A 13,264-nucleotide genomic window follows, 5' to 3' on the forward strand; every position below is an offset into this window, starting at 1 on the left:
CTGCCTGAGCCCTCCCAGAAACAAGCCTGCAAGCTGCTTCAGGAGCTCAACAGGATTTCAAAGCAACAGATAAACACCATCCGTCACTCTGTGGGGTGCACTTCCAAGGCGATGGCCGCCTCAATTGCCCTAAGACGACACGCTTGGCTTCGATCCTCTTCGTTGCAGCCCGATCTAAAATTCAAAATAGAAGACCTTCCCTTCGATGGACAAGGTCTCTTTAATGCCACAACGGACGATATACTGTCCACCGTGGACGACAGCCGCAAACGAGCGAAAAGATTGGGGGTAGCCCAACAGCAACAACAACAACAGAGCTATAAGCCCAGATCATGGAAACCAACGCCCTTCAAACGTTCCAGATCCCCTCGACAATCTGAATACTGGAAACGTAAGGCTCCTCCTCCAAAGCAATCCTTTAACCAGAGACAGCAGAGACCACAACCACCTAAAAAGGCTGCATCTTCATCAAAGCAGTCTCTTTGACTTTCTACCTCTACCAATTCAGCACGTCTCCAGACTTCTTCCATTTCTCGACAATTGGCAACAAATAACCACGGACAAATGGGTTCTGAACATTATTTTGAGGGGCTACTCCATAGAGTTTCAAGCACCACCAAAAAGACATCATTTTGTTTCCACTCCCCCATCACCTTCCCTTCAGGAAGAAATAGACACCTTAACAGCCAAAGCGGCTATAGAGCCTGTCCCAGTCCAGTATCATCGGACAGGTTTTTATTCCAGGTACTTTCTAGTCCCGAAAAGGGATGGGGGACAGGGCCCGATTCTGGATCTAAGAGCCCTAAACAAATTCATCCGCCACAGAAAATTCAGAATGATCACCTTACAATCGATTCTGCCCTTAATCCCCAGAAACTCCTGGATGGCACTGGTAGATTTACAGGACGCATACTTCCACCTGACAATACACCAATGCCACAGAAAGTTTCTGCGCTTCGCCGTTGGCAACAACCACTACCAGTTCCGAGCTCTGCCCTTCGGACTTTCCACGGCACCACGGACATTCACGAAATGTATGGCGGTTATTGCAGCATACCTCAGACAACGCGGCGTTGCAACCTACCCATACATAGACGATTGGCTCCTTGTGGGAGCCTCAAGGACGCAGTTGATGAAGGACATTTCCATCACACTTGCGCTCCTAGCAAACCTGGGCCTCCAGGTCAATCATCAAAAGTCACACCTTACCCCAACTCAAGACATTCAGTTTATTGGGGCTCGTTTGTGCACCACGGACCACAAGGCGTATCTTCCTGTGGACAGGATATCCTCCATTCAGACGCTGGCCACACAAATAATGCAACAACCCAAACAAGCGGCCTTCAACATTCAGCGCATGTTAGGACTTATGGCAGCCACGACGGCAGTTCTGACACACGCAAGACTACGCATGCGAACCCTACAAATCTGGTTCGTCCGCGCGTTTCGACCCCAACACCAATCTCAAGGAACGGTCCTCACTGTTCCAAACCACATCCTCCCTTCGCTCGAATGGTGGACAGTTCGAGCTCACCTGCTTGCGGGAATGCCCTTTTTACGGCCAAGCCCATCAGCAGTGGTTACAACAGACGCCTCGAGATGGGGCTGGGGAGCTCATCTCGACGTACTCACGGTCCAGGGGCAATGGACACCGTACGAACAGTCGCTCCACATCAATTGCTTAGAGCTTCTAGCTGTTCACAGAGCGTTAAAATCGTTTCTTCCATCTCTTCAAGGCCTACACGTACAAATCGCCTCAGACAATGTGGCGACGGTTTTTTATATAAACAGGCAAGGAGGGACAGCATCCACCCGCCTTTGCAAAAGAGCAATGCACCTGTGGCATTGGAGTATTGCCCATCAGATCCACCTCACTGCGGTACATCTTCCTGGCGTACAGAATATTCAAGCGGACAGACTGAGCAGATATTCCATCAACGACCACGAGTGGTCACTCCACCGGTCATACCTTCTGCCAGTATTCCGGAAATTCGGAACTCCGTCAATAGATGCGTTTGCTGCACCAGACAATGCACAGTGTGCGATCTTTTTTATGAGAGGTCCGCCCTCACAACAGTCTGCAGGGGATGCCTTCATACAAACGTGGACCGGTCCACTACACTTCCTCTTCCCTCCCTTTCCGCTAATAACACGGTGCATACAGAAAATTCAACTGGACAACACAGATTGCATTCTAGTGACGCCATGGTGGCCACGCCAGCCATGGTTCACAACCCTTCTCCTCCTGTCAGAAAACACTTACCATCACTTCCCTCTGGCACACAACCTCCTGTCCCAGCAGAACGGCAGGGTTCTGCACCACGACCCGAACAGGCTTCGCCTAACGGCCTGGAGGATATGTTCTCAGACTTTCCTGAAGGAGTAAGACACGTTCTCCTTAATGCAAGGAAACCGTCAACAAGGAAGTCATATTCCATGAAATGGAAAAGGTTTTCCATCTACGCTACCAAGCATAATTTCAGCCCCTCCTCGGCTTCCATGCCTCAAATCTTAGCGTATACACTGCATTTGTCAGAAAAGGGCCTTACGTACTCCTCTCTGAAGGTGCACCTGGCAGCAATCTCAGCTTTTCACCCGCATGTACAGGGTCGAACTGTTTTCTCACACCCTGCTGCGAAATCCTTCTTAAAGGGAATCTTACATTTGCACCCACCACTGCGGCAAATGTATCCTAGCTGGAGTTTGTCACTAGTGCTTAGCCAACTAGTAAAACCGCCTTTCGAACCTATGGCTACGATACCACTTCACCTCCTCTCATGGAAAACGGCACTTTTAGTTGCACTCACCTCTGCTAAAAGAGCAAGTGATCTCTGCGCGTTCAGAGCGGACTCGCCTTACACCATGTTTCACCATGATAAGGTGGTGTTACGGCCAGATCCCGCTTTCTTACCGAAGGTGGTCTCCGCATTCCATCTGCATAGAACCACTACCTTACCTGCTTTTTTCCAACGGCCTACGGATAAGGGCCAAGAAGCTCTACACTGTCTAGACGTGAGAAGAGCACTCGCCTTTTATATAGATAGAACTGCATCGTTCCGCACAGACTCCAGACTTTTTGTGGCCTACGGCCGCCGTCATAAGGGAAAAAAGATATCTACACAGAGACTATCAAAATGGTTGGTTGCTGCTATAGAGCTGTGCTACAAACTCGCGAAGCAACCAGTCCCATCTGCCATAAGAGCTCATTCTACAAGAGCTTTGTCAACGTCATCTGCCCTTGCCAGGGGTGTATCCATGGAGGACATTTGCGCTGCTGCCGCTTGGTCTTCCTCCTCGACCTTCGCCATGCACTACGCTTTGGACGTTCGTGCTAGGCGGGATGCATCCTTCGGACAGGCAGTTCTTCGCTCCATCTTTGACTAAGAAGCTGGTCCGGGCTTGGTGAGTAGTTACTTACCTTATAGCCTATAATGTGCTGACTATGTTGCACTAACCTTTGCACTATTTCTTCCTCCAACTCTAGTGCCAGCACCCACCGCCTTGCAGGTCAGCTTATCAGTCACCCATGTGTGGGACTGCACAGAGACCACGAAGAAGATAAACAGGTTACTCACCTGTAATTGATGATCTTCGAGTGGTCATCTGTGCAGTCACACACGCCCGCCCAGCCGTCCCCGCTGCTGGCTACTTGTCTTATATATCCGCGCTCCTATTATGTCAGCGGCGGGGAAAGAAACTGAGTGGGTTGGGCGCCTCCCTCGCGCTACAGGCATGCGCAGTGGATGCCTGCTCCCCAGAGCGAGAGGGAGTGCGCGCCAAAAATAACGCCTAGGCTAGCTTTTTAAAATCTCCGAGGTAGGGTTCGTCCTGATAGGAAAACCCATGTGTGTGACTGCACAGATGACCACTCGAAGATCATCAATTACAGGTGAGTAACCTGTTTTTCTCTTTTCTACAGGAATTCAGACAGGCAGATGTGTGAAGTACAGTGCCACTGTTAAGACATGTGAAGTCACAGCCTGGTGCCCAGTAGAGTCCATCAAAAGCGCTCCAACGTAAGACCTTTTAAAAAACTTTTAATAAACTAACTATCATGCACTGCTCTTTTTTCTGCATGTTGATCACGCACGCTGTCCCTGTCCTGGTAGTAATAGGAGGCCTATTGGATGTTTAAAAGGTCAAGGTAGTCCCCTGTGCAAGCACCAGTCGTTTCCGACTCTGGGGTGACGTTGCTTTCACAGCGTTTTCACGGCAGACTTTTTATGGGGTGGTTTGCCATTGCCTTCCCCAGTCATCTACACTTTCCCCCCAGCAAGCTGGGGACTCATTTCACTGACCTCGGAAGGATGGAAGGCTGAGTCAACCTGGAGCTGGCTACCTGAACCAGCATTCGCTGGGATCAAACTCAGGTCATGAGCAGAGGGCTCTGACTGCAGTACTGCATCTTTACCACTCTGCGCTATGGGACTCTACTATTGGGTGTTACCAGGTTGTTTTTTTTCCTGAGCAGGAATGCACAAGAATGTAGTTCCGGCTGGCTTGGCATCAGGGGGTGTGGCCTAATATGCAAATAAGTTCCTTCTGGGCTTTTTCTAAAGTCCTGGATTGTACTACATCTCCAGTAATAGCTGCAATCCCATCTATGGCTCCTGGGGACAATCCATTTAATGTTAGATATGTCATGAATTTTCATATGCTCTATTGCAGGGGTGGCCAACGGTAGCTCTCCAGATGTTTTTTTGCCTACAACTCCCATCAGCCCCAGCCATTGGCCATGCTGGCTGGGGCTGATGGGAGATGTAGGCAAAAAACATCTGGAGCGATACCGTTGGCCACCCCTGCTCTATTGGTCCCTATTTTCTGGAACTTGCTCCTGGAAAATCATGGAGCCAACATTATCCCCTTTGGGGGATGCTTTGATAATGTCTTTAGTACTAGCATTGTAATAACGGTTGCCAACCTCCCGGTGGGCCCTGGAAATCTCCTGAAATTATAATTGATCTCCAGGCTATGCAGATTAGTGCTCCAGGAGTCAGCATGGTGCAATGGTTAAAGTGTCAGACTAGGATCTGGGAGAGCCAGGTTCAGATCCCCACTCTGCCATGGGACCTTGCTGGGCGACCTTGGGCCGGTCACATACTCTCAGCCTAACCTCCCTCACAGGGTTGTTGTGAGGATAAAACGTAGGGAAGGAGAATGATATAAATTACTTTGACTCCCCATTGAGGAGAAAGGTGGGGTGTAAATAAAGTGAACAAATAAAGGAGAAAATGGCCGCTTTGGAAGGTGGGTTCTAGGGCATTATACCCCTCTGAGCTCCCATCCCTGCCCTCTATAGGCTCTGTCCCCAAATCTCTAGGAATTTCCCAACTGGTAGATGGAAAGCCTAACTGTAGTTCTCCAGGGTTCAGTTTCTAGCAACAAGGTCTCCACAACAGCACTCTCGCACAGTAGGGTTGCCACGTCTGGGTTGAAAAGTACCTGGAGACTTTGGGGGTGGAACCAGGAGAGGGCAGGTTTTCAGAAAGCGTCTCCACACGACAGGGCTTTTTTTTGTAGCAGGAACTCCTTTGCCTGTTAGGCCACACAACCCTGATGTAGCCAGTCCTCCAAGAGCTTACAGGGCTCTTTGTACAGGGCCTACTGTAAGCTCCAGGAGGACTGGCTACATCAGGGGTGTGTGGCCTAATATGCAAAGGAGTTCCTGCTGCAAAAGTAATCCTGCCACACGATGAGTCCACTCTTCAAATCAGGCCTTTTCTCCCGGGGAGACGATCTCTGCCAGCTGGAGATCGGTTATGAAAGCGGGAGATCTCCAGGCCCCACATGGAGGCTGGCAACCCTATTCCACAGGTATTTGGGACTGCCCAGGATTGTGTTTCCTGGTGCCCACGTCCTTCTAAAAATCGAAGCAGGGGCGGAAATCCAACAGTTCTCTGATGGAACAAAAAGCTGAAGGAACCTCTCTGTTTACCAGCTGATCGTCCAGCAAAGCACAGGATTTATTCCAGGCAGGCATATTACAGCTTCATGCCCTTGGCTTGGACACAGGCACAGATTTGTTTATGTGTTTGGGATTGGCAGCGTATCCTTGAGACTGCAGGAAGCAAACTGTCCTTTCTTTTAAAACAGAAACCAAACAGTGTTTTTTCCTCCCCAGAGCAAAGAGCCAGTTCTAACCCCCTCTCGCACATCGTAGCAGTCATTTTGTGGTGGCACCATCTGTCCTTTCTTGACATTCCAAAAGTACCCATAGTTTCAACAGTGTTGGGGACCCCTACTAAAGAAAGTGTGCAGGTTAATCCGTCTGGGCCATGGTGCAGATGCAGAGACAGCTTCAAGAGGGGATTGGATCAACATATGGAGCAGAGGTTCATTAGTGGCTGTTAGCCACAGGGTATTGATGGAACTCTTGCTGTGATCGCACGTGCTAAATAATGCAGCTTCAATCCACTTTCAGTGCACTTTCCAACTGGATGTTACAGTGTGAACTGGCAAAATCCAGTTGGAAAGTACATTGAAAGTGGATTGAAACTGCATTATTTAGCATGTGTGATTGCAGCGTCTGTCTGGGGCAGTGATGCTCTGTATTCTTGGTTCTTGGGGGGGGGGCAACAGGGGGAGGGCTTCTAGTGTCCTGGCCCCACTGGCAGACCTCATGACGGTACCTGTGGGGTTTTTTTGGCCACTGTGTGACAGAGTGTTGGACTGGATGGGCCATTGGCCTGATCCAACATGGCTTCTCTGATGTTCTTATGTGACTCAGAGTGTTGGACTGGAGGGGCCACTGGCCTGATCCAACATGGCTTCTCTTATGTTCTTATGTGACACAGAGTGTTGGACTGGAGGGGCCACTGGCCTGATCCAACATGGCTTCTCTTATGTTCTTATGTGACACAGAGTGTTGGACTGGATGGGCTATTGGCCTGATCCAACATGGCTTCTCTGATGTTCTTATGTGACTCAGAGTGTTGGACTGGAGGGGCCACTGGCCTGATCCAACATGGCTTCTCTTATGTTCTTATGTGACACAGAGTGTTGGACTGGATGGGCCATTGGCCTGATCCAACATGGCTTCTCTGATGTTCTTATGTGACTCAGAGTGTTGGACTGGAGGGGCCACTGGCCTGATCCAACATGGCTTCTCTTATGTTCTTATGTGACACAGAGTGTTGGACTGGAGGGGCCACTGGCCTGATCCAACATGGCTTCTCTTATGTTCTTATGTGACACAGAGTGTTGGACTGGAGGGGCCACTGGCCTGATCCAACATGGCTTCTCTTATGTTCTTATGTGACACAGAGTGTTGGACTGGATGGGCTATTGGCCTGATCCAACATGGCTTCTCTGATGTTCTTATGTGACTCAGAGTGTTGGACAGGAGGGGCCACTGGCCTGATCCAACATGGCTTCTCTTATGTTCTTATGTGACACAGAGTGTTGGACTGGATGGGCCATTGGCCTGATCCAACATGGCTTCTCTGATGTTCTTATGTGACTCAGAGTGTTGGACTGGAGGGGCCACTGGCCTGATCCAACATGGCTTCTCTTATGTTCTTATGTGACACAGAGTGTTGGACTGGAGGGGCCACTGGCCTGATCCAACATGGCTTCTCTTATGTTCTTATGTGACACAGAGTGTTGGACTGGATGGGCTATTGGCCTGATCCAACATGGCTTCTCTGATGTTCTTATGTGACTCAGAGTGTTGGACTGGAGGGGCCACTGGCCTGATCCAACATGGCTTCTCTTATGTTCTTATGTGACACAGAGTGTTGGACTGGATGGGCTATTGGCCTGATCCAACATGGCTTCTCTGATGTTCTTACGTGACACAGAGTGTTGGACTGGATGGGCCATTGGCCTGATCCAACATGTCTTCTCTTATGTTCTTATGTGACACAGAGTGTTGGACTGGAGGGGCCATTGGTCTGATCCAACAAGGCTTCTCTTATGTTCTTACATGACATGGAGTGTTGGACTGGATGGGCTATTGGCCTGATCCAACATGGCTTCTCTGATGTTCTTACATGACATGGAGTGTTGGACTGGATGGGCCATTGGCCTGATCCAACATGTCTTCTCTTATGTTCTTATGTGACACAGAGTGTTGGACTGGAGGGGCCATTGGTCTGATCCAACAAGGCTTCTCTTATGTTCTTACGTGACATGGAGTGTTGGACAGGATGGGCCATTGGCCTGATTCAACATGGCTTTTCTTAAGTTCTTATGTTCTTCAGTTAGTAAATGCAAGCATCTGAACACTTAAAGGCACCAGCAAGGTTTACCACCTCCCATTTTACACTGGAAATGCTGAGGCGTATCTTCCATGGTTGAAAATGCATTACAAGAGCATTATGCTTTTAGTGGTGTATCATTAGTCTGAAGAACCATCACCACCTGGACTTTTAAAACACTGGCAGATAAACTATTGTGGAATGCATCTACGCAGCGTACAACCGGTGGCGAAGAGCTTTCAGTAACATGGAGCTGGGTGGGGGAAAGGGCTCATGATCCTTGACGTGGGTTTAGCTGTGTCCCTGTTTCCACTTATGTTGGAACAGCACGTCCCTGTTTCCACCCATGAAATGTTGGAGGGCATAGGCTTTCCAGCGAACCCTTGAATGTTATGATTTGTGGTTGCAATCTATAACATGAAGGAACTTGTCTGAAATGCTTCTCCTTCTAGGCCTGCTATTTTGAGGAGCGCAGAAAATTTCACCGTCCTCATCAAAAACAATATCCACTTCCCAAAATTTAATTATACAACGTAAGTACAAAACTTTTGGGAACTATGAAACAGGGCTATTTTTTTTTTTAAGGCACATTAATATTGTTACAAAAAAGGGGTGGCCCGTGTGGATTCTGCTTCCTCAAGGGGCTGGAAGTTCTGTAGGTGGCCCTTTCATTGGGCCTATTTCTTTATAATGAGAGAAAGCGCTGGAGGCTTGTGACATTTTTGCATAGGGTTGCCAAGTCCAATTCAAGAAGTATCTGGGGGCTTTGAGGGTGGAGCCAGGGGACTTTTTGGGTGGAGCCAGGAGCAAGGTTATGGCAAGCATGACTAAATTCCAAAGGGAGTTCTGGCCACCACATTTAAAGGGACCACACACTTTTTAAATGCCTTTCCTCCATTAGAAATAATGAGGGATAAGGGCACCTTCTTTGGGGTCTCATAGAACTGGATCCCCCTGGTCCAATCTTTTTGAAACTTGGAGGGTATTTTGAGGAGAATCATTGGATGCTATGCTGCAAATTTGGTGCATCTACAAAACATACCCCCCAAGGCCCCTGATACCCACAGATCAATTCTCCATAGGGAATCAGTTTCCATAGGGAATAATAGAATGTCCAGCAGACATCCCCCCCCTGCTTTCTGATGACCCTGAAGTGGGGGGAAGGCCCCCAAACCAGGGGATCCCCTGTGCCCACCTGGGGATTAGCATCGCTATCTTTGCATCTGTTTATAGTTCATGTCATAGTATTCCCTATTATTCTGTACGGGTGTGAAAGTTGGACTGTGAAGAAAGCAGACAGGGAGAGGGATGATTCATTTTAAAGGTGGTAGTGGAGGAGAGTTTTATGGGTACAGAGGATTATCACAAAGACAAATAAATGGGTTCTTGACCAAAAGTAGCCTGAACTCTCCCTAGAAGCTAAAATGACTAAACTGAAGCTTTAGTATTCAGGACCAGCCCTAGACTGTCTGACACCCTAGGTAAGGCTAACTGCTGGTGCCACATCCCTGGGGAGGGCCGTGGCTCAGTGGTAGAGCATCTGCTTGGGAAGCAGAAGGTCCCAGGTTCAATCCCCGGCATCTCCAAAAAAGGGTCCAGGCAAATAGGTGTGAAAATCCTCAGCTTGAGACCCTGGAGAGCCGCTGACAGTCTGAGAAGACAATACTGACTTTGATGGACCAAGGGTCTGATTCAGTATAAGGCAGCTTCATATGTTCACTGATAGCATCACTGAGTCACATGGGGGGAGGCGTACAATTCAGAACCCTCCAGAAGGCTGGCGCCCTAGGCAATCACCTACTTTGCCTAGTGGCCGTGCTGGTCCTGATAGTATTTAGGTCATGTGATGAGTCACTAGAAAAGACTATAATGCTAGGAAAAGTTGGAGAAAGCTTATGAATGCATTTAATCATACGTGCTGACTCATTGAAAAACACTTAACACAGTTCTTAAAAAGCAATCACTTAATTGCCCAAAAACCCTTGAGGGCACACACAAAATGGATTTTTAAATAGTTTCTGATGGCTCTGTAGAGCTTCCAGTGTCAGTCCAAAATCCAGAAAAGTCCAAAGTCCCTTTTGTGGAGGCCTTGGGAAGACCCAACATGAGACAGATTGCTTCAGCCAAGGCAGCCTTGACCCTCAGTTTGCAAGACCTGAGCAAGGCTGTTAACAATAGGACATTTAGGAGATCATCAATTCATCGGGTCTCCATAAGTTGGAAGCGCGCACAAACACACTCAAATGAGCAGCGGCTTGCTTTAGGAGGTAGCAGAGCTGCTGATCCTGAACCAAATTCCAAGAAAGAATCCATTATGCGCAGCTCTTCCAAAGGCAGCTTCATTTAGTTTCAGCTAAGCTCCCAGATCTTTGGCACTACTTGTTGAAATTCCAGCATCTCAAAGATATCGCTCTCTTTGTTCCCCCCAAACTTTATTTGCCATGATATTCCAAAGCGGGGAGAGACAGTTCCTGCCATTAAAGGTTTTGACGTTTATTGTTCACCAGTTTGTTGTTGTTGGTCAGTCGCACAGTCGAGTCCGACTCTTTGCGACCCCATGGACCAAGTCATTCCAGGCTCTCCTGTCTTCGACCATCCTCTGAAGTCTGCTCAAATTTGTGTTTGTTACATCAGTAATGCTGTCCAGCCATCTCATCTTTTGCTGTCCCCTCCTTTTTTGCCTTCTGTCTTTCCCAGCATCAGGGGCTTCTAGGCTTGCCAATCCCCAGGTCCCAGCAGGGGTTCTTCCGCTTTCCCAGGCTCCTTCCCGCCCCCAGTCAGCTGGCCAGCAGGGGTAAGCCCCGCCCCCAGAGGACCGTGTGCCTTTCCACCTCCGGAGGCTTCAGTCTCCGATTAAAAGGCTTCCTCTTGGGATGGGGTGTTTGTGTTACTTTGAAGAAGTTGGCAGCAACTCGTGAGTAGAGAGGCCAATCCCTCGCTTCAGAGTCGCCAGAAACGCGGCGGGGGGGAGGGGAGAGAAACATCTGCTGAGCACTTCATTATTCCCTTTGTGGAGATCGATTCTCATAGGATATAATGGGGAATTGATCTGGAGGTTTCGGGGGCTCTGGGGGAGCTGTTTTTTGAGGTAGAGGCACCAAGTTTTCAGTATAGTATCTAGTGCCTCTCCCCAAAGTACCCCCCAAGTTTCAAAACGATTGGACCAGGAGGTCCAATTCTATGAGCCCCCAAAGAAGGTGCCCCTGTCCTTCATTATTTCCTATGGAAGGAAGATGTTTAAAAAGGTGTGCTGTCCCTTTAAATGTGATGGCCAGAACTCCCCTTGGAGTTCAATTATGTTTGTCACACCCTTGTTCCTGGCTCCGCCCCAATGTCTCCTGGCTCAACCCCCAAAGTCTCCTGGCTCCACCCCCAAAGTCCCCAGATATTTCTTGAATTGGACTTGGTAACCCTAAGGGCTTCTCTAGTGAGTGCTCCCTTCTCATTGGGTGGCCCAAGTATTTGAGCTTCAGCTTCATCATCTGACCTTCCAAGGAACAGTCAGGGTTGATTTCCCTTAGGACTAACTGATTTGATCTTCTTGCAGTCCACCAGTTTATGGAAAACCAATAATCAAGTCAGCCATATCCTTGTAGGACTGTCTAGTAGCTGAGTGCAGAAACAAAAGGTTTTCCAATTGCTTTTAATTTTGTTTTAAATGCCGAAGGAATCCATAGAGATACAAAACAGAGATATGGAGTGTTTTATTTTTTTGTAAAAACAGATTGCTTTCAGAAAGATATTATGTTTTATACAGTTTAGTTTTGTATTACTGGTTGAATTAAAAACTTTTTGTGTGTGTGTATGTGGGGGCTGTCCCTGCAGAAGAAACATTTCACCAGAATTCAATATTTCCTGCACATACAACAAAGTCTCTGCTCCACATTGTCCCATTTTCCGCCTGGGAGATATTCTCCAAGCAGCAGGAGAAACTTTTTCAGAGGTGGCTATTCAGGTATGTGACATTTCTCATCCCGCCCCTCTTTTAAAAACAATACTCATGAGTATTCTGTGCTTCCTAGCAGCTGAATTCTAAAATGCGATGGTAACTAGTTTGTCTCAAACCTTTCCAAGCAATCCTTTTCTCCAGGGGAGCTGATCTCTGCCAGCTGGGGATCAGTTGTAAAAGCAGAAGACCTCCAGGCCCCACCTGGAGGCTGGCCGACAACTCTATTGCACAGATTAAAATAACACTGCTTCAGTATTAGCTGCTATAACAATGCTGGTTTTAGTCTGTCATTCCTCTTTCCCAGTTTTGTGGGGGGGTGCGGTTTACTATCCTCGCTTCTGCTCTGCACTTGGGGTTCTGTGTGGGTGGCTCTGCCCTGTGGTAGCCATTTTGGTTGGTTTCACCTCCTGTGGCAGCCATTTTGAAGTTGTGCCTACCACCCTGGGTCAGAATTCCAAAGGTGTCCACAGGCTCAAAAAAGACTGGGGATCCCTGAATTAGGAGCTGACCTTGGAAATATTTTAAATACATAAATGAAGGAAGGCATAAAGGTACCATGGTTTCCTCTTACGTACACTGTCGTTATTAGACTCCATTTAAAAATATTTCAGTTATTTTATTATTATCTAGCCTGCAAACAAATTTCAGTAACAAAGAAAGAAGCAAACATACAAAAGAAAAAAGGGAGCAAGAAACGGGCCAAGAGAAGCTTCCGAAATAATTGATGATATTATCTAATTGTACTTTTCATTTTCAATTTCATTTCATTTGATTTATATCCCGCCCTACCCCACCGAGGCGGGCTCAGGGCAACTCACAACATAATAATTCTAACAATAAGGTTTAAAAATTGAAATACAATAATAATTTACATAATTAAAAACAACCAGAATATCAATGTATCAGTCAATGTCAGTTGCTATCTTATTGTCTTCCTTCAGAATATTTCAGTGCCGGTCAGTTATAAGCCAACTGGAAGAGGACTGTCTTACAGGCCCTGCGGAACTGTCCAAAGTCCCACAGGGCCCTGACCTCTTCCAGTAGCTGGTTCCACCAGCAAGGGCTGTGATTGAGAAGGCCCTGTCCCTAGTTGACTTCAACCGGGCCTCCTTTGGCC

General features: G+C 47.9%; 1 protein-coding gene across 1 annotated transcript in view; it reads left to right on the plus strand.

Moving 5' to 3' along the window:
• The window catches only part of P2RX7 (purinergic receptor P2X 7), a 39,574-nt gene that overhangs the window by 12,365 nt on the left and 13,945 nt on the right, over positions 1-13,264 (plus strand). Inside the window, exons 5-7 of the mRNA XM_060250147.1 lie at positions 3,920-4,016; positions 8,651-8,731; positions 12,024-12,153. Of these exons, the coding sequence (XP_060106130.1) occupies positions 3,920-4,016; positions 8,651-8,731; positions 12,024-12,153 (308 nt within the window). The remainder of the gene's footprint in view (positions 1-3,919; positions 4,017-8,650; positions 8,732-12,023; positions 12,154-13,264) is intronic.

Source organism: Heteronotia binoei, chromosome 11, assembly GCF_032191835.1.
Source record: "Heteronotia binoei isolate CCM8104 ecotype False Entrance Well chromosome 11, APGP_CSIRO_Hbin_v1, whole genome shotgun sequence".
Taxonomy (NCBI): Eukaryota; Metazoa; Chordata; class Lepidosauria; order Squamata; family Gekkonidae; genus Heteronotia; species Heteronotia binoei.